This window comes from Lygodium microphyllum, chromosome 7, assembly GCF_053477565.2.
Source record: "Lygodium microphyllum isolate KBCC chromosome 7, Lygodium_microphyllum_v1.1.10, whole genome shotgun sequence".
NCBI classification, from domain to species: Eukaryota; Viridiplantae; Streptophyta; class Polypodiopsida; order Schizaeales; family Lygodiaceae; genus Lygodium; species Lygodium microphyllum.
Window position 1 is genome coordinate 57,485,676 of NC_141141.1, and position 20,885 is coordinate 57,506,560.

General features: G+C 44.3%; 1 protein-coding gene across 3 annotated transcripts in view; it reads left to right on the top strand.

Annotated features, from left to right (window-relative positions):
- LOC148033477 (uncharacterized) overlaps positions 1 to 19,780 on the top strand; it is a 277,944-nt gene extending 258,164 nt beyond the window's left edge. For all 3 annotated transcript variants that reach the window (XM_087681411.1, XM_087681412.1, XM_087681413.1), the window contains exons 14-15: positions 19,226 to 19,327; positions 19,451 to 19,780. In XM_087681411.1, the coding sequence (XP_087537537.1) occupies positions 19,226 to 19,327; positions 19,451 to 19,780 (432 nt within the window). The remainder of the gene's footprint in view (positions 1 to 19,225; positions 19,328 to 19,450) is intronic.
- Positions 19,781 to 20,885: the final 1,105 nt, after the last annotated feature.

Consider the following 20,885-nt stretch of genomic DNA (forward strand, 5'->3'; position numbering starts at 1 on the left):
TTCGAAGCGCGCAAGCGCTCAAGGCTTGAATCCGTTGGTCCCGGCAACGGAACCAAAATGTGGGAGCTTTCGCTCAACCGCCAAGACCCACGGACCGCTTATTGTTTCAAGCGTTCCAAGCCGAGCACTAATGGCTACCTCTCACATAGCCGACGCGCCATCCATATCTATGGGTGTAGTGAGCTTACCTCCATGCCGTTTGAGTTACCTCCTCTCCCGCGCACTCCGGTAGCTCCACGATCCAAGTGCAAGCTTCAAGCAAGCTCCATCCTCAAGCTCCATGCTCCAAGCTCCATTGCCGCGAGCAAGACAAGAGAAGAGAAGAGAAGAGAATAAGAGAGAAGAAGATGGAGAGCTTCTCCTCCTCGGTCCCTCACCCTCACACACTCACTCCCTCACACTCTCACACTCCCTCTCTCAAGCACAAGCTCAAGCAAGCAAGAAGAAGGAGAAGAAGAAGAAGAGGAGAGCCACTTTTGGCCACACACAAGAATGAGCTTCTCATTCACTTTTCAACTTTATATACAAAACCCTAAATCCCTTTTGGGCGGTCATCCCCTTTTTCCCTTTTTACATAGCCGGCCGTAGCCTAGGCCCTTTTTCCCATTGTTCTTCTATCTTCCTAGCTTCCTTTCCACCGCCCATCTACATTTACAAATTGCACGGGTGAGAACCCGGCGCTCCTTGAATTAAACCATGATGCGCTTGCGCTCTTTTACAAAAGTTTTGACTTGCGCTTTTCCTTGTGCGCCTTTCTCCCTTATTTAGGACTCTTCTCCTTGTGCGTCTTTGTCTTCCATTTCCCTTTGCCTTGGCCTTTGTCTTTGTCTTCTTATTTAGCTTTTCCGGATTTTCCACCTTCATTCGTTTGAGGGTTAACACTTATTAAAAAATAACATTCTACCAGCAGCAAGTGTAATGTTTAACACTTGTGATGAGAAAAAAAAGATATTACAATCATTCGGTATTGACTACAAGAGCGTCCGTGCCTACCCTAATAAACTACACTCTCTTTAGAAATGAATATGCAGAGTTGATTACATGCCCAAAAGTGTGGTGTGGAATAATATCACACTGACTGAGACAATGCTTGTCAAAGTGCTTCATCATTTTCCTCTCTTAGCATGGATCCTTAGGTCAAATGGAGTTTGTTATGGCAACAAATACATTTGATGATGAGGAGCTTGAATGTTTTGAGGATGCACAACATAGTGTGCATTGGATGGTAGCAATGTAACCTAAGTTTGATTCCATCATAAAGAATCAAACATGGGATTTAGTGTCTTTGTCTGTTGGGAAGAAAGCCATTGGTACAAAGTGGGTTTATAAGCTAAAAAGGAATACAGATGGATCCATTGACAAATATAAGGCCAAGCTTGTGGCCAAGGGCTACACACAAAAGAAAGACATTGACTATGAGGAGACATTTGCTCCTATCTCCCACATGACTATCATTAGGTCTATGGTTGCTTTGGCTACCCATTATGGATGAATTGTGCATCAGCTTGATATAAAGACTACATTTTTACATGGGGAACTTCAAGAAGAAGTGTATGTACAATAGCCCATTGGTTTTGCAGTTAAGGGATCTAAACACTTGGTCTGTAAGCTAAAAAAGGCTTTATATGGTTTGAAACAAGCTCCTTGAGCTTGGTACACAAAGATCAATGCTTCTTTACTCATCCAAAGGTTCATAAACAGCTCATCACAGTCTACCCTTTACGTATGTAAAGAGGGGGCATCCTTGCTAGTCATATGTCTATATATTGATGACCTTTTGCTTACAGGGACACATGCTGATTAAATTTCAGCATTTAAACAAAATTTGCAACAAAATTTTGAGATGTTAGATTTTGGGCCTTTGAACTATTACTTGAGCATTTAGTTCATTCATGATGCTGGAGGCATTGGATTGTCGCAGTCGAGATACATTGGTAAACTTCTTGAGAGGTTTGGCTTACAGGATGGCAAGCCAGTTTGTACACCAATGGAACTTGGACTGAAGTTGTCATTGCATGATGATAGTAACTTGTTTGATATCCATACACATGCTACAGCAGTTGGATGTCTTATCTACCCATGCAACACAAGGCCGGATATACAGTTTACAGTTTCAGCCCTGAACAGATATATGCATCAGCCACGCATGTCACATTGGCAAGTTGTCAAGCGTGTTTTCCATTACTTGTAGGGTACCAAGACTCTTGGATTGCTTTATGCCAAGGGGGAACCACTGCACTTACATGCTTACAATGATTCTGATTGGGCTAGAGATTATGATTCTCGTCACTCCACTAGTGGCAATTGTTTCTTTCTTGGTTCATCTTGCATCTCTTGGCTTAGCAAGAAACAATCCATTATTGCCACATCGTCATGTGAAGTTGAATACAAGGCAACTTTCACTACCATAGTTGAATGACTATGGCTTAGACACTTGTTAGTTGATTTGGATATATCTGTCACAGAGCCTACTCCTTTGTTCAATGATAGTCAAAGTGCCATTGCAATGGCACGGAACCCAATGTTTCAAGTACGTACAAAACACATTGAGATCCATTATCACTTTGTCAGAGAGAGGCTACATGCAGGTGATATCAGCCTTGCCTACTGTCCTACCACCAGTAATGCAGCAAATATCTTCGTCAAAGCTCTTCCTTGTGATAAATTTGAAGCATTTCGCAATGCTTTAAATTTGATCTCCTTTGATGGATGATCCTTGTATCTTGATCACTCTTCACTCTAGGGGGGTTTATTGGGATCGACTCACGCCTACGCTCACAAAGGAGTAATGGTGATATTCAGTAGGACACTGGGGCACTTTTTACTCTCCGTACGAGAGGTTTTCCCCCAGATTTATTTCTTTTATTTTATGTGCCTATGTTACACAGTTTTAGACACCTATCGTGTTTCGTACTCTTCGGGTGTGAACACCCTCTTACAACCCTAAGGTTCAAGGGTTGCACTTTGTACTTACATAACACACTTCAGATTATTGCATTGAGCGTCGTGCTCTCACACTCCACACTGTCTACTGTACTCTCTGCCGAAAGATGCGATCTATTATTCTATAGAACTTGGCAAGAGCATTCGTAAGCCCAAATGGCATGATAAGAAACTTATACAAACCAAAAGATGTTCAAAAGGCTATCTTGGATACATCCTCAAGCCGAATTCAAATCTGATGGTAACCACTTTTCAAATTTATGTTGCTGAAAATGGCTGTCCCCCTCCAAACTCTCCAAGATCCTAGGAATCAAAAATCTATTCTTTATCATGATTTTGTTCAAAGCACGATACTCAATGCATATGCACCATGACCCATCCTTCTTCTGCACTAGAAGCATTAGAGAACAAAATGGAGATGAACTAGGCTGAATCATCCCTTTCTCTAACAGCTCATTAACCTGACTTATTATCTCCTCTTATTGGGCTGCACTAACTCTATAAGGTGGCTTATTAGGGGGACTACTGTCGGGGATCAAATCTATGCCATGATCCTTAGGCCTTTCAGGTGGCAAGTGTTCTAGAAGTGACTAAGAAAAGCAATCCATATACATTTGCAAAAATGACATGTGATCTTTATCCTAACGAGTCACATTGCCAACATTTTCATTATCACTCTTATCCTTAGTGCAACCAAGTAAGTTGAAAGATGGTTTTTCGTTACTTTGGAAATAGCAAAAGCAAAGACAATAGGGACAGATTTCCCTTTCAACTTTTCATACAAAGTATGAACTTTGCTTCTATGAAAGAGGATCACAATCTTATCATCATAAGCATCAATCACTATATGCACACGATGACACCAAGGCATACCAAGCAAGACATCACATTCCTCCAAACGAGTAATAAAGAACTCTTCACTATCCACATAACTCTAAATGTGCAAACGAAGCTTTCCAATGATGGGAGTGACCAGCTCTACATATCCTTTGCATGCCATACCAATCTCACCCATGGGCTCCATCTGATCTTCCCTAATGCCTAAACGGGCTACCATATCAAGAGAGATGAAATTTAATCCTGTTCCTGGATCAAGGAAAATCAATGCATGCTAATCTCTAATTTTGTCCCACGTCCTACAAAGTTCAGTGCTATCATCATTGGGTTGATCCGCCACTATATCAAACACTAAACTAGCAATGGTTTTGCCTTTTCTTCCCCTATTATCATCTTTTTCAACTTGTTGCCTATTAGAAAGCTCCTTGCCATGTGCCCTTCCTGCTTACAAATAAAGCATTTATTTGCAACCATCAATTCCTTGCGTCATGCATCATTTTTCCCACTCTTTCTCTGCTATCTATTTCTCTTACCAGCCTTATTTTCAGATCTGCCTTGATTTTAAGCCTTTATTCAGATCTGCCCTTTTTCTCAGGCTTAGCCTATTAGACATGTAACTTGGCATCAATGTCTTGGAGCCTTGTATCTCTTCCATGAAGCAATGCATCAGCTGTGGTAGCAGTTTCTATGAGCTAAGACAAGCTAGAAATAGTGGACTTTATGCAAAAATCTTATATACCCTTTCGCAAACCACAAACATACTTCTCCAACTGCTCATGGAGGGATACTGACCGATAGCAAGTCATTGGCAACAAAGCATTTCAAGCCTTCTTTTTGTATTGATCCAAGTTCTTGCAATCCTTGGAATCCAATTGATTCCATGATGTCATAATGTCTACTTCAAAGGTATTTGTCAACGGATTTGGAGCAAATAGTTGCTTAAACTTGACCCAAGTGGTAGGTGCCTTTCCCTAAGTGAAAAGTGTAGACCACAACTACAACGCATTTCCCTTAAAGAATGTGGTTGCCTTGCGTATCTTAGATGCCTCTGTGAAGTTTCCTCCAAAATGGGCTGCATCAAACTATTGAATAAAAGTAAGTGCTCTCAACCTATCTTGTGCACTACTGAAAGGATCAAACTTCACACTTTTGCCACCTTCATCATACTCCTTTGGCGGTCCTATTGGTGTTAAATTATCATAAATAGGCTGATGCAAAATGGTGCATTTGCTATATTTACATGAAAACCAGCACTATCAGATGCACTTGCACGACCAACATCAAATCTTTGTGCTCCAACAATCCCTGGGGATGCAAATGCATGTCCATATTGCCCACTTTGTGCCCTAGGTATCATGCCTATGCTGCCATATATGGGATTATGTATTCCTCTTGCATTACCCACATACATTGGGTGTTGTGAGCCATGCATTGGTTGTTGCATACCATAGGGATTTGTGCCATACATTCTCATATACGGTGCATGTCCAACCATAGCATGAAAAATAGTACCTCCACCAAAGTATCCTTGTTGCCCCATGCTTACATTTGCAAGAATACTTTGTTGTCCATACTCCTATGGATTGGCACTACCAAGTTAGCCATGCATTTGCACTTTTTGTCCCACGGATACCAACTATTTGTGCTCATCCAGCTTTTTGGGCTCTTTCAAAGAAGGCTTAGGCATCTCCTTTGGTTCTTCTGGCTACCCCAAATCTTTAGAAGAGGTCTTCTTCTCTTTGCCTTTATTGTCCTTCCTTGGAGCATTCAAGAATCAAGTAAAACAGGGATCCTTTTCCAATTCAGTAAAGAGTTTTGTTGTACACATCCAATCCTTGAAGCTATCATCAAATTCTTCAGCCTCTTGTTGGTCATCAACCCCTTGATGCATAGAAGTGCCAACATTTAGCCATTTCCCACGTTTTCAACTTGCTGTCGTGCTGGGAACCATGTCCAATATCAGTCATTGCATTTCCGCCTTCACCATGTAAATGACCAAAGAGTGATGCATCCTCTCCACTTGATCCCATATCACCTTGTGAAGACATGCTTGCTATAATTCACTGCTGAGAACAATTTCAGCAAGATTGCAATGATCCCAAGTTGCAATCACGTGCCACGGGCCCAACAGTTGAAAGGATTTGATGGTATCCCTGCAATGGAACCATGAAACCAGCCTTCCTTCAATGGATGGGTGGTAATTCCCTAATTACAACTTAATTACAGCATTATGCATTTATTGCAAAACTGAAAATACAAATTTATCTACTAATCTTTGGACAACGGACATTCGGTCGGTCCTAAAACTGGCGCCCCTTTTTGTATTTATTTAGCTTTATTGAAGTAGAAGTTGATAATGCTTGCTTCAGTTCCTCACGATGTGTTTTCAGCAAGAATGAATGGTTCTCTCTCTTTTTCTCTTTTTTTTTCGCGAAGATAATTTAATTAAGTAGTAAATATTTTACATCAGACCATTAGGTCAACTTTAGAAATAACAGAAAATAACAGACATGAAAGAAAGCCTACACACTCTAACATAGAAATGTCACACTGAAAGTACAGCTAGTGTGGAGCGAACAGTGTCCAGCTAGGGAGCAACAATATCAAGAAGAACCAGATCAATAGACACCATAGGTGATTTGCCACAACACTAAACCTCGGATTCGGGCCACATGACCATGAATAGCAAATACTGAATCAAAAATGAAGGCATTCTTTGTACGCCAAATATGCCACAAGGCTTTCCATCTAAGGAAATGGAAAAGGCAGGAAGAATCTGAATTCAAAGAGGTCATGGGGGACATCTTCCCCAAAATCCGCGAACGAGCTGAAATCTGGTGTCGAGGCAAGGAGGACCAGACACAGAAAATAAAACTCCAAATTTGTCTTGCAAAAGGGTAGGAGACAAAAAATATGAAGCACTGTCTCATCACATGTAGTACAGAATATGCATCGCCCACCAGTAGAGATCTTACAAGCAGGCAGCACATTCCCAATAGGAAGAGCCCCAATAAGTAGCCTCCACATAAACACTTTTCCCTGATACACAACCTTAGATTTCCAGAGCTGGATGAATCTGTCCTGCCACTTCTTTTTGCTTTTCCGAATACGCCATACTTTATTTGCCTTATCCTGACCCATCTCTTGGCCCTACCATCTAATGATATATCTAATTGGTTGATCTTTTCTTGAAATTATCAGGAAGAATCACAAACATCCAATTGCGCCACGGAGACAAAAGCTGTAATGTAGGCAAAGGATAGTAGCTTGTAATTATGTTTTGTATGGCCGTCCAAATAACATGATACTCTCTAGACACCCGAAAGTGCTGGCGAATACGCCGAAAGGAATAAAGACGGGCCTGTCCGACAAACATAGATCCTATCCAGTCTGCCCCATGTGTTTGGATGCTAAAAAGAACGATAAGTATATCCAGAGTTTGAGGGATGCAACAAAGACCACATGCCCCGTTTCAAAGACTCGGCTGCAAAAGCATCCCAAGCCTGTCGCTCAGGACCATCCATAACCGAGTGTTGAGAATTCATCTGATCCAAAGATGTATAGGCATTGAAATCACCCATTACAAAGCCTTAACAGGCCATGGCAAGGCAATGCAAGTCATCCCAAAGCTGACGACGTTTACGAGCAATAGAACGAGCAGTAGATCTGACGGCCAACATTACTCTAGATTTATGTGGAACACACCCACTAAAGAAAACAAAATAATCCTTATATACATAAGATGATCTTGCCAAAGCATGTTGTTTATGCTCCACAGCACAGAGCATCCCAATTGCTGGCTAACACAACTTTCCACAATTGATACTGCTTACTGCCCGAAGAGATACCTTTAATGTTCCATAACGCAATTCTCATGATGGATTACACAACTGCTTCAGCTGCCTGGAATCTTTCCATCTCACTTCGAATCACATCAACCAGATCTGCCCTTTGCAAACTAGCAATCGAAGTACGAGAAGGAAACTGCTATTGTTGGGCATGGAAAACATCCCGAGGAGGCACCATCCTCCCTCGCAAATCAAAGTGCAAAGCAGTATCAGAGACCCTTTTTTCATTAACACCAACTGTATATTGAGGTTTCATATAGAAACCCCTACCTTGGCATTGAAACGTCCGAATAATAGTCTGGGGAGCTAGGTGAACAAGAGTAGACTGAGGCTCCTATCTAGCATTACGGTGAACCACTATAACCCAGGAGTTATCCTGAGGAGACAAGTTCTGACCCACCGAGGGCGATGCACGTTGATTTCCAGCTTGAGAAGCAGCATTCTTTCCATTCTACTTGTCCCTACTAGACAATCTGCTCAGAAGCGGCTTCAGGCTCGTGAGCCATCTGCAAGGGAAGATGGTCATGCATATCCAAATCACAATCCAAAGATGGTTGCATTACCTCCTGGCTTCTATCACATTCTGAAATGAAATGTCCCAATTGTCCACACCTGAAACAGTGTCCAGCAAATGTGCCCCATTTGAGCTCATAGTCCAAAGTTTGCAACCTCGGAACCTGAAAATGAACTTTAGTCGAGCGAGGTTTCCCTATATCCCAAAGCATGCACGCCCTATTCCTGTTACGGGAGGCCAGCCAAGGCTCCACCAACACCTCGCCAAGAGATCTCAAAATGAAGGGAAGAAGTCACCAAAGATGGGCAGGAAAATCAACCACCTCAACCCAAATTGGGCATGCCTGCCTCAGTATCTCCTGAAATTCAGCCATAGGCCTCCAAGGAACCATATGGACTAACTGACCATCCATGAACAACGGGATACGTTGCATGATATGAGCACGCACTTCTAGGGAGTGGAAGAGGACCTCAAAAAAACCCCTTAGGCCATCATAGATCTCTTCCACAAGGGATGCCTGGCCTTGCTTTAAAACATCATCCTGACACATCTCCACATTGGCAAGCATGGATAGCAACCATACACGGATTCTGGTGATCAATCGGGCCCTTCCCGTAAAGTAAAAGATGGCAGCCCTCTCATAGAAGGCAGCAATCTGCTGTAGAACCAGATCAGCACCCATAACAACGACTACATGTTCCCCTTGTGGTAAAGAACTCGCTTTACCCTCATTAGCTTGAGCATATTCCGACATCAGATGATTGGCAGAGGCCAGCATAAACTGAAAAGACTCATTAATCTGAAAGCACAAGGCCTGAACCTTTTGTTAAGGCAAATTCAGGGCACACAAGTCCAATTCTTTGACCAACATCTTGCAATGTTTACCCATCTCGTCCCCTTCCATTATAACTGCCCAGAATCTTCAGCTGACAAATCACCATCTGATTCCACCAAGTCTTTATCTTCCCCATTTCCAATATGCTGGTCTAGAAAGGCCATGTCAATACCATTAGATTCGTGCAAATTCACCATTTCCAAGGTTTATGCTGATTACACATTAATCCAACTCTGGCTATCTTTCACAGAACTGAACTGAACCTGTCTCCTTCAGTAGGCCGTTGTATCTCAGGACCGCAGCCCTAATCTATACTCTGCTGTTCAGTTTAAACAGGCCTTTTACAGTCTCTGTCACTCAGAGTCTGTCTTACCCGGATTAGAGCAGGTCGTCACACCCTCACTGTCAGGCGCAGAGCAGGGATGTCAGATTAGGTCGACGCTGATTACCAGGTGCTGGGACAGAGCGCGCTTGTGCAGGCGGAAGACAGGCGCCTGGAAGTCAGGGACAGGAGACGAGACAGGCATGACAAAACAAGACCCTGCTCTGGTCAGATCCAGGGAAACCAGTTCGCAGGACAGGTCGAGCGGCTGTTCACAGGTGGGCGAGAGCAAGGCTCGAGCAGGGCAGAACAGACCCTGCATGGAAGGTGTTAAGCAGCACGCGAGGCAGGAACACACGACCACTGGTCAGGGGGAGCACGTCCGCAGATAGGAACACACGTCCACAGGTCCACCATCGCACACTCGTCTTCTCTCTCTCTTTTTTTTTTCGTAAAAGGTAATTGTATTAATTACGAAAAAGTTTACATGATTACAAGATACACGATGGCTCTACCCCATCGTGTGTACACACTGACTCTTTACAAGAACCAGACAGCCAACGAGTTACAAAATCATGGCAAAGACGCGGAGGAAATTGACATATGCCAGGGGCGTAAATCCTCCCGAGAGAGGACGTCAGAGTGCCGGAGGAGATCTATCTGCCAAAACAAGAGACCTTTAAGCCTAGCAATATGCTGCTGAACATTATAGGCGGAATCCATAAGGAAAGCATTCCGAATGGTCCAGTTGTGCCAACAGCCCCAATATCGAAGAAAGTGAAACAAGATCTTCATATGTGGCTGTGTCGGTGTGGGATATTTGGGCTGCGCGAAAACCCAATCAAACGGGCATAGCGAGAAACCAACCACCGCTCGCCAGATGGCTGACAAGAATGACCAAATTTTCTGAGCAAGGGGGCAGGAAATAAAACGATAATGGGCGGATTCCACAGTGGTGGTGCAAAAGAAACAGTTGCCGTTGGAGATTCGGCGCTTGGAAAGAGCTAAAGCAAGCGGAAGGCCACCAATCATCACCCTCCAAAGAAAGACCTTATATTTGAATGGTGTCTTATTTAACCATCCCTCCATCACAGTTACCCTCCACCATGACCAGGATTTATGCAATCCCCATAGAATATTAGCTTTAGTAACCAGCCACTGATGATCTTTAATCAGAAGATGATACACCTGGTTAGCTGAAGCCTTTTCTAAATTCAGCCTGCCTGCAAAGTCCCAGTCCTGCCAGGGACGATCCATAGCAAGGGCAGGAAAGGGTTGTCTGCTCTGAAGCACCATCAAAAGCTGTTCCCATAAATACCTGTATCCACGAGGGATCCTGAAAAGCCTCCTGGCTGTATGAAACGACATGAACACATTGTGACTGGCAAGGGTGCAATCCGTGACCGAAGTTAAGCCCAAACGTGCCATGCGGTTGAATTGTGGTCGAAGCTCATGTTTACTGTCCCACGAAATTAACCGCGAGACTGCCAACAGTTCCAATTGAAAAGAATTAGTGGCTAAGCGATCCTCCACTGGATGCCACTGAGACTTCCGGAGGACCAGTCTCCAGGAACACACCAAATGGGCAAGCAGAGATGAGTAAGAACTGGAGAACCGAGAATCGGCATTAAGAACATGCCACCAAGAACTGCGGATTTGGGTATTACCATGCAGAAGCCCGTGATCCTCAAGAAAATAACGAGCTAGGATGATAATCCGAGCACATGGCGCGAAAAAGAGACCAGCGGAGTGCCAGCATATGAGTTTGGGCATCTAAAATAGCCCCTCCACCCATGCGTTTTGGGGTGCACGCATGCGACCAAGAAATCCAGGAAATACCTGCATGCAAGGAATCCTTCTTCCATAACATAAAACGAATAGACTTAGTAAGATCATTCAGTGTAATAGTAGTCCAGGGTAGCAATGGCAAGAAATATGTAAGCATTGGCAACATAATTGTCTGGGCTACTTTGAGGCGAACATGGAAGGGCCATGCTTGAGACTTCCAATACAGAAACTTAGCCGCCAGTTTCTGTGAAATCCACTGTAGTAGCTGCTTTGGGGGAACATCAACACCCAAAGGGTACCCAAGATGCCTGACAATGGAGCCACGGGGGACAACCATTCCCTGCCAATCCAGTGACTGCAAATCCGACTCCGTGCAGCTGAGAATGGCCGATTTCAAAGCGTTGATGCGAAGACCAGAAGCCTGACCAAAGAGAGCCCAAACATCTAATGCTTTATGAAGGTTATCTTTGTCCGCACGTAGAATCATAAAACTGTCATCAGCCAAGGATTGACCAATGAAGTGTTGTCCAGAGGGAAGCAACAATCTAGCCAACTGAGTAGAAGCTGCCATATGAGATAACATCGAAAGAACCGGATGAGTCGCAAGGGCAAAGAAGAGAGGACTCAAAGGGCACCCCTATCTGACCGAGCGGGCAAGGACAATTGGCTTGGTAACGCCTCCATTCAACATGACCCGCGAAGATGCTGCAACCCTAATAGTGTAGATCAGGGGAGACATCCCTGCACCAAAGCCCATAGTAGACATAAGTTCTGCAATGAAAGACCAGTCCAGATAATCAAAAGCCTTTTCCAAGTCCAATTGAACCAGTACGACCTCCTGATTTGAATGCCTTGCATAATCAATCGCCAGTTGCGCATTTAATACATTGTGCAAAATGTTTCTGCCCTTAATAAAACCATATTGGAGAAGATGTACAATGATTGGAAGATACTTATGGAGGCGATTCGCCATAACTTTGGAAAAGATTTTATACATAGAACCCATCAAAGAAATTGGGCGCCACTGTTTCAACATGGATGGCGAAGGAACTTTTGGAAGCAGTTTAATAAGACCTTCTTTCCAAGAGAAAGGCATGATCCCCGTTTCCCATACCCGCTGAAACAAAGCCGTCAAAGGTTTCACGAGCTGGGTGGCAAAAAACTCAAAGAACTCATTGGTGAGACCATCCCAACCAGGGCTTTTATCCTTGGGCAAGTGTAACAGAACATCCATAACCTCCGACTCGCAAATATCTGCCTCCAAAGTAGATTGCATGTCCTGAGGAACTTGATTGCAGACCAGATCATAAAAAACTGAATGAGCATGACTAATTTGGCCTGAAGGAGGAGAAGTAGAACCAAGAAGGTCGAGGAAATAATTTCTACACATATTCACAATCGTCTGTGGATCAAGAACCATTTGACCTTCTGCATCCTGGAGCCTAGTCATATTCTCTCGAGCAGGAGAGGCATGGAGAGCTCGAAAGAACTTATGGGTCTGACAAGCACTATCTTGCATAGTCTCCGTGAGATGTTGCAATTTGACCTGCTGATAAGATTTCAACTGAAACTCTTTAATAAGATCAGCTAGACGCGTTGCCAATGACAGCAGAAATGCATCATCTGGAGTGTCCACCAGCAAAGAACGAACCAACGCCAGCAGTTTCTCCGTTGCCTGTCGGCGCCGCCAACAAAGAGAGGCATGATGGATCCCATACTGCCGAGCAACCCGCTGCACATTAGAGAGCAATCGTTCAAACGAAGCAGTGCCCTGAGATGAGAAATCCAATAAGAATCGATCAATCAATTGCTGCATATAGCCCTGAAAGATTGCATGCTTCAAATAAGACGAGTTGAAACGCAAAGGGAGTCTATCCAGAAATTGCTTGAAAGGTGCAATGGATTGTGCAAGGAGCTCAAGCTGCAGAGGGAAATGATCCGACAAGGCATATTGTTGCAACACTTTCATTTCGAGCATCTCAGGAAGAAAATCATCATCCTGCATGATGTATATGCGGTTTAACCGCGACCATGTTGTGGCATACTGGGCAGAATGAAAGGTAAACCCTGTAGAAGAAGAATGCAGCCAAGACCAGAGATCTTGCTTAAGAACGGCAAAAGCCAACTCCTGCCACATACGTCTTTCCGGCGCATCCATACCAAATGCTCTGATGTGGACTGTGAAGAATCAATACACATATTAAAATTCCCCCATCAAAAAACCCCGTCTGCCAAGGGACAAAGAAGTCTGCAAGGTATGCCAAAGCTCCCGGCGACATAAAGGATCATTCGGAGCATAGAGGCCAAGTAACCATAAGATCTCTCCTTCGAATAAAATTTCAATGACCACAAAGCGGCCATGTACATCATTCTTGATAAGAACCGGCTGATTTTTTTCATGTACAATCATAAGCACACCAGAATACTGTCTGGCATGTGTCCCTGCATAGAACAAACGAAAGCCATGGCAATCCATAACTTTACCTGCTTCACCGTGACTCTTGTGCTCAACAACACACAAGACATCCCACTGATTCTCATGCAATATTGTCCACATGGCATGTTGCTTGTGGCGAGAACAAATTCCTCGCACATTCCACGTGGCTATCTTCATGTGGATTCAAAAGAAAATCAGGTACGAGGCACAGCTTGCCTCGATGTGACCTTTTCTGCGAGAATGTCTAGGACACCCTCATCCAAGAAATCAGCTAACACGGCAAAAGAGTTCTGACGACCAGATTTGGAAGTGGATGGCATATCCGCTGTCTTGGGGATGGAGCGGGGATAACGACGATCCCATGGGGTAATGACGTTACCTCAAGTATCAAAAGCCAGCTTAGCAGGTGGACCCTTTGGACCATCCAAAGACACTCTCCTAGCTCTGAAGACATCATTTCTTTCCTGCGCATATACGTACGCATGGAATCTGATGAGGCAGCAGGCACAGTATCCACCATGCCAGCAACAAGCCTATTGCCTTTTTTCGCGCGTACATCTACCCAGTCGTTGCCACTAGAATCCAAACCCGAGACCTGTTGTTTACCTTTATTCAAAACTTTAGGTGGCTGGGTGGCATCCTGCGACGGCGCATCACACACCATATCTTCCATGGGCTGCGCAACATGCTCGGCATCTGAAGTGTGGTGCTTCTTTGGGCATTCAGCCATAAAATGCCCCAATTTTCCACACGAAAAGCAATGTCCTGCAAAGTTGCCCCATTTCAAACGAAAATGTAAAGGATGCATGCCAGAGCAGTTAATACGTAACCAAGCAGTGTCCCATAGCATACACAGGCGGTTGCGATTCATGGCCCTTAGGCTTGGGGGGGCCAGAACAGTGCCCACAGCGGCCATGGCGTCTTTTAACAGTGGCCAATAAACAACCGGACAATTTTCCACTTCAACCCAGACAGGGCATTCACATTGTAGCAAATGCTGAAAATCTGCCATTGGGCGCCATGGCACCACATGGACCAGACAGCGATCAACGAGGAATGGCAGTTTAGACAGGAGAGCGGCACGGTGTGTCTCTGATTTCAACAGCACCTCAAAAAAACCCCGGGGGCCAACAAAAATCTCTTCAACACATTCCCCTTGAAGCAGACTGTGGAGCCACTGGCGAATGATATCCTACCAGTGAAGAAAAGTATCACAGCACGTTCATAAAACACTGAGAAGGAGCACAAGACATGTTTCGGATCCACTGTGGCTTCCAGAACATCTTCCGTTGCAGAGTCCAAAAAGACTTCCTGATTATGTTGAACATAATCGCCCAGCAAAGTGTTGGCAAACTCCAGCAAGTGCTCCCAATCAACCTCCTGGGAGTCCACAGAATCAGAAGCAACCTGAGCATAGGAATGATCCTGGTGATCCATTATCCCTGCCGAAGTATACTTGGTGCATTTGCCCGCTGGCTGGAGGTCAGGAGCAGGGGGCATCTCCTCTGTGCACGGAACCATGTCCTCTGGTTCCTTCGTATCAGAATCCGGACCAAGAGCTGCCATCATTTGGTCTATGAAAGCCAAATCCAGGCCAGCCATATTGTATCAGTACGTGTGGTCAGAGGCCGAGTGAAAAACTCGCGGAAGGCAGAGACACGCAGGCCTCTCTCTCTCTCTCTCTTCCTGTGTCTCTCTCTCCCTCTTTTCTGTACAGAGTCGCTGTCCAGGGGCGTATTCTACAAGCACAGCCGATGAAAGCGGAGCTTTACCTGTCAGTCTCAGTCGAGGCCTATCCCAATCGCCCAGCAAAGTGTTGGCAAACTCTAGCAAGTGCTCCCAATCAACCTCTTGGGAGTCCACAGAATCAGAAGCAACCTGAGCATAGGAACGATCCTGCTGATCCATTATCCCTGCCGAAGTATGCTTGGTGCGTTTGCCCGCTGGCTGGAGGTCAGGAGCAGGGGGCATCTCCTCTGTGCACGGAACCATGTCCTCTGGTTCCTCGGTGTCAGAATCCGGACCAAGAGCTGCCACTGTTTGGTCTATGAAAGCCAGATCTAGGCCAGCCATATTGTATCAGTACGTATGTCGGTCAGAGGCCGAGTGAAAAACTCGCAGAAGGCAGAGACACGCAGACCTCTCTCTCTCTCTCTTCCTCTCTCTCTCTCTCTCTCTCCCTCTTTTCTGTACAAAGTCGTTGTCCAGGGGCGTATTCTACAAGCACAGCCGATGAAAGCGGAGCTTTACCTGTCAGTCTCAGTCGAGGCCTGTCCCAAGAACCCTTGTGGCAAGGCAGGACCCTAACAGTGCAGGGGCAGGAGGGCGGAACAAAGGCGTGGCAGTCAACGGCAGAGCGGGACGGTCTGGGGCGCGGGGGCTGGAGTCCGTCGTCTGCCGAAACCCTAACGCACAGGGCGAAGGGGCAAGAAGCAAGCGCAGAGGTCGCAATACAGGCAGGTGAAGGACGTAGGCGATGGGTCATTCGACAGCAGGGCGGGGGGCTCAACGGCAGTGGACAGGGCATCAGGGGCAAGCGACGGGCCTGCGGCGAAGAGCAGAAGGCGGCTGGACATGATCGCTGTGATCAGGCGCTCCCTTTCTCTGGCGAAGACAGTAGCTAGCTAGGGTTACTGCAGCGTGGCCCCTCTCCAGATATGGACGACGATCACGAGGACAACAGGACGGTCGAATCTGATGGGCATCTGCAGCATGGCGCAACGTTACGGGGCAGGAGATCGGCGAGTCGAGTCGCAGCTCTGTCGTCCAACAAGCTGCGCAGGTCCATGCGACGGCAGTGACACACAGGTTAGGCGGGCAGCGCTAGGGCTTGGCGCACAGGCGACGACATCGTCCTCCCGCTCTACTCTCTCTCTCTCTCTCTCTCTCTCTCTCTCTCTCTCTCTCTCTCTCTCTCTCTCTAAGCCTTCATTTTTGCTCTCCCAACGTTCCCCGCGTTTTTCCCAGCCTTCCTTTGGAAAATTTAACAAGTGGCAGCCTTTCCAAATGAATTTCTAGCATTATCCACATTATTATATTAATTTTCAGTCTAAATTTGCTGAAAATTAATATAATAATTATTTCAATGCCCAGAAAAATAGTATGACCAGTCAGTAATTAGATTGGCTAGGCCACTTCATCTCCCAAGTGTCCATGTGCCATTTTTTACCATTAGATCAATGTTAAGTACTATTAAATGCCACATCTCTAATGTCACCAACTAACACTTATGACCAAAGAAATGACTTAGGCCAATAACTAACACCAGATACCACCTAGTATTTGTGCAACATAACTAACTGCAACTTTTGCCTTTGTCACCTGCTAATTCCCTCGGGTCTCAAGCTCATTAATTTGCACTAACCTCAGTTGCACCTCACGTGTAACATTTACTTGAACATGTGATTAAAAATTAATCCACATGTTAAGTGAGGCTTGCAAAAATGCATGTCCTCATGATAGAATGGATACCTCCAAACCCTCTCACCTGGATCCCATTGTAATCTCTGAAGGGGCCTCCTTTGATAAGCTAGGTGTCTCCATCCATCTATCAAGGTAGTTGGGTCTCACAATGTGACGCTACTTTGATCCTCTGTCTAAAGTGTCCTGTGAACTCTAGCTACTCTTGTCCTCTCTTTGAAGGCGACCACCCTCCACCATGAAAGTGAATATCCTCTCGGCTAGTCACAATAATCCCAAGGAGGATGTCCCCTCTAGAGAAGAGACAATCTAGGTCTGAGAAGTGGTTTTATCTATCCTTGACTCAGGAAGTAATCTCTCTGTCAGAGCCTCTTATCATATATGTGGTGCCCCTGAGGCCCTATACTTTGTCTTTGGATCTCTTGCAGTAGCTCCTGAAAAGCAAACCAGTGTCCAACTAAGGCAGCAACTTGTATAGAAAACCTCCCCTAGGATAGGTAAGTCCGCTGTCCAAGACCATGGCCCAACTCTCATAACAAATAGTAATTGAAAAGAAGAGGCTGCCTTCCACTTCTCTTCAACAATGGTTGGCAGTAGCTAGTGGAGGCCAGACAAACTCGATCTTGATGCTTTTGATGATAGCAGCTGTGAATTAGCTCAAAACTCCTCCCCAAGTCTCTAGTCTTGATCTCCAAAAAGATCAAGTGAATGCTAGGCTGTCATGGTCCTCCATATGTAGGTGTAATAGACTGAAGTCTTCATAGGAGAAGTTTCTTCCAAAGCCTAGGAGACCCATGACAGTGAGCTTAACCAATAAAGCTCTGTTGTGGCTGTCTAGGTCTATGATCCCCAAGCCTGCTCTAGATCTAGGTTGTATAATAACATCCCAAGCCACCTTCGCTCTGGCTGGGCTTATGTCTTCTCCTGACTAAATGAAGCTCCTAATGAGACGCTTCACCTAGCCAATGCTTGACCTAGATAGTACCCAACAAGAAGTGATGTATCACACAGTCACAAGAACTGCCTGGTTGGCAACCACAATTGTCTTGTGAAGTAATATGAAGTGAACATTGTTTGTTAATCTAAAAAAACCAAGTTGTTGATGAGAATAGTAATTCAAGAGAATTATAGTCCCTATTGTGGTTCCAAGGCCTATGCGATTTGACTTCACTTTCTGGGCAACAGCTTGATTGTTGCCATGTGAACTTGCATGTTGACTTGTACGGGTTACCAATATCCACGCCTACCTATGTTCTGTCCTTGAACATTGTTTTTGTTAAAGAGAGTCACTGTGGATGCCATGCCTGGATTTGTGACACTTGTTCACACAATCAACAGCTGATCAGGGCTACACATGCTCCACAAACATGATCGTGCACTTTTGTGATGCCATCATCACACTCTCGACAACTTGCGCTTTGATGTTGTAGTAGAAAAGGCATGTGCATGGTAGAAGACAGGTTCAACATGGAGATTGGAAGACAAAACATGAATGATCTACGTACAATGATCAGAAAATGTACAACAGATGAGTAATGAGTGACTATCTGCACAAGTGGGTGTCCTATAAATGGGACAAATGCGGGATGCCACTGGATGGACATAACTGTGCGAACATAAAATGGTTTGACCATAAGAGGCATCTGACCCAATGTGTGGGCATGTCAGCTTCAGGCAAGGACACTACAACCTTGACCATATTTTCACATTTTAGGCTATCCTTTAGGAGGGTCGGGGGCACATAGACAGATGACATATTAATTTTGTGGATTTCTGTACAGGATTTGATACCATCGCATGACCCAGGTTGCTACACCTAATTCAGCACATAGAAATACCATCAAAGATGATGTGGGGATCCTCACACTTTGACATAGTAACCAGCATGGCATAGGCCCCAGGTGGCATGTCTGACATAGTCTGACGCACAATCAATATATGGAGCAAGGGCTGGTCCTTCTCACCGTCCACTGATGTAAAGCCACCATTTGAAAAAGCATCAATTACATTTGCAAACAGCCATTGGGAGAACGTATCTGTCTGCTGATTTGCCAACAAGATTAATCGCCTTTTCAAGTTGTTAGTTTTTAGTAACGTTTCATTATTTGAAAGATGAAAACGTAACTCTGCTTCTTAGTCTATGCTTGAATGATAAAAAGCACGTATGACAATATCTTGTTTAAAGTTAGGTGTCTTCTGTTAATTTGACAATGCAACTACCTATCTTCTAGTTTAGTCTTGGTGCTAAAAATTACTCCTTCCATAAATATGTCTATTCCAGAGCAAGGATGTCAATATGCTTCTATACAAGGAGAAAGGAGTGGCACTACTCAACTTGACAGAGTGGAAATCCAAAGAGTTCCAAGAAGATTTGAAGGGAGAGGTTTGATCATGCCAAAACACTAATTTTGCAAGTAACACAGACAATTAGAGGCAATCAGATGTTGAACACAAAACAAACATTGCAAGCGAGTTTGATTGTAGGCATCTGTTTTAATTATGGCAGTACCATGCGAGCTTGATTGTAGCACTGGGATCCTCACTTTCCAAAGACTCCATGGCAAAGATAGAGAAAGGTGACCCAGCCTTTACAGAGTGCTTCAAGCATTTGGCAATGGGGTTAAGGTTGTTTAGCTTCACTTCTGACATTGTTGAAGAGATTGTTGTTGGGAACCCTCTACCGCCAGAAGAAGTTACGGAGCAAGCAACAGTAGAACCCACCGGGCCAGAAGAAAACACGTCCTCGGACAAGGAAGATGGCGAAGCTGCCCAAATGGTGGTGGAAGAAAGGATTCCTGATAAACCTGCAGATTCCGACATGCCACAACCTGCTTGAAAGCTGAGGCAGCTCATGATCCTGTGCTCTAATTGTTTATCACGAATCAGTCATCACCACCTTCTTGCCGAGGCTAATGGGAATTATTGTTTGCAAAAGAAAAGTTTGTACTGGCACTGTTGTAGTTGACAGTGATCGAGTGTAATTACAATAGTAGTGATCAAAACATCCCGAGCATCCTCATAATTTTCACAACATGTAGGCTGATTACTTTACCATGTGACATGAAATTCTCGATGGAAAATGAATATTTCCATAGTATGGCGTTAGAACTCAGAAGATTGATGGGAAGTGGAAGGCTCTAAATTCCGGCCAATCTGATTGCATGAATGTTTGGAGAAGGCAACCAGATGTCCAATTCTATGTGATATTCATTTAATGTGTTCAATTTTCATAAATTGTGGAAACCTTGGAGATATACCAAGGGACTTAACTATCAATGTCAAATGTATGATTTCTCTACCTTGGAGATGTACCAATGCACTTAGGTGTGGGCATCCAATGATTTCACATTAACAAGCTATGTTTGTGAAACTCCATTGTAGTTGGGATCCGTATGTGTAGACCACCTTGCAATATGAAGTGCCAAAGAGAATGTTTAGCTTGGCAGATTACCTATTTTAGTGAAATATTGGGATTGTCCACCACATTGCAATATTAGATTCAGCTAATTCACGAAAGAAGAGTTGCTTCTTCATGTCATCCAAACTTGGAAGGGCAGTAAATTTGAAAGTCATGGTGGAAAGACTGGTATTGGGATCAATGAACCCCTCTTCAATTTCTCTGTTCTTTGATTGCCAATTGACTTGCAACTTCTAACCCATGTGACTTGGAATTTGACAGTCCATTTTAGTTACATTTGCATGCATAAACCCTATGCAAGCTAAAACAAGATTACAATTAGTATAAGCAAGAAAGCAAAAACAAGACTTGAATAAGAATGAACAAGTGGTGAGTGGTAGGAAAATGTAATTGTGAGCATACTAGCCTATCTTTTCTAAAAAACTACCCAATGAAAGTTATTTCTAAATAAAAAATGATAAGTGGAGACAATATCATATATAAAATCATATTCTAACATTAGGAAAAAATTTGAACCAATGCT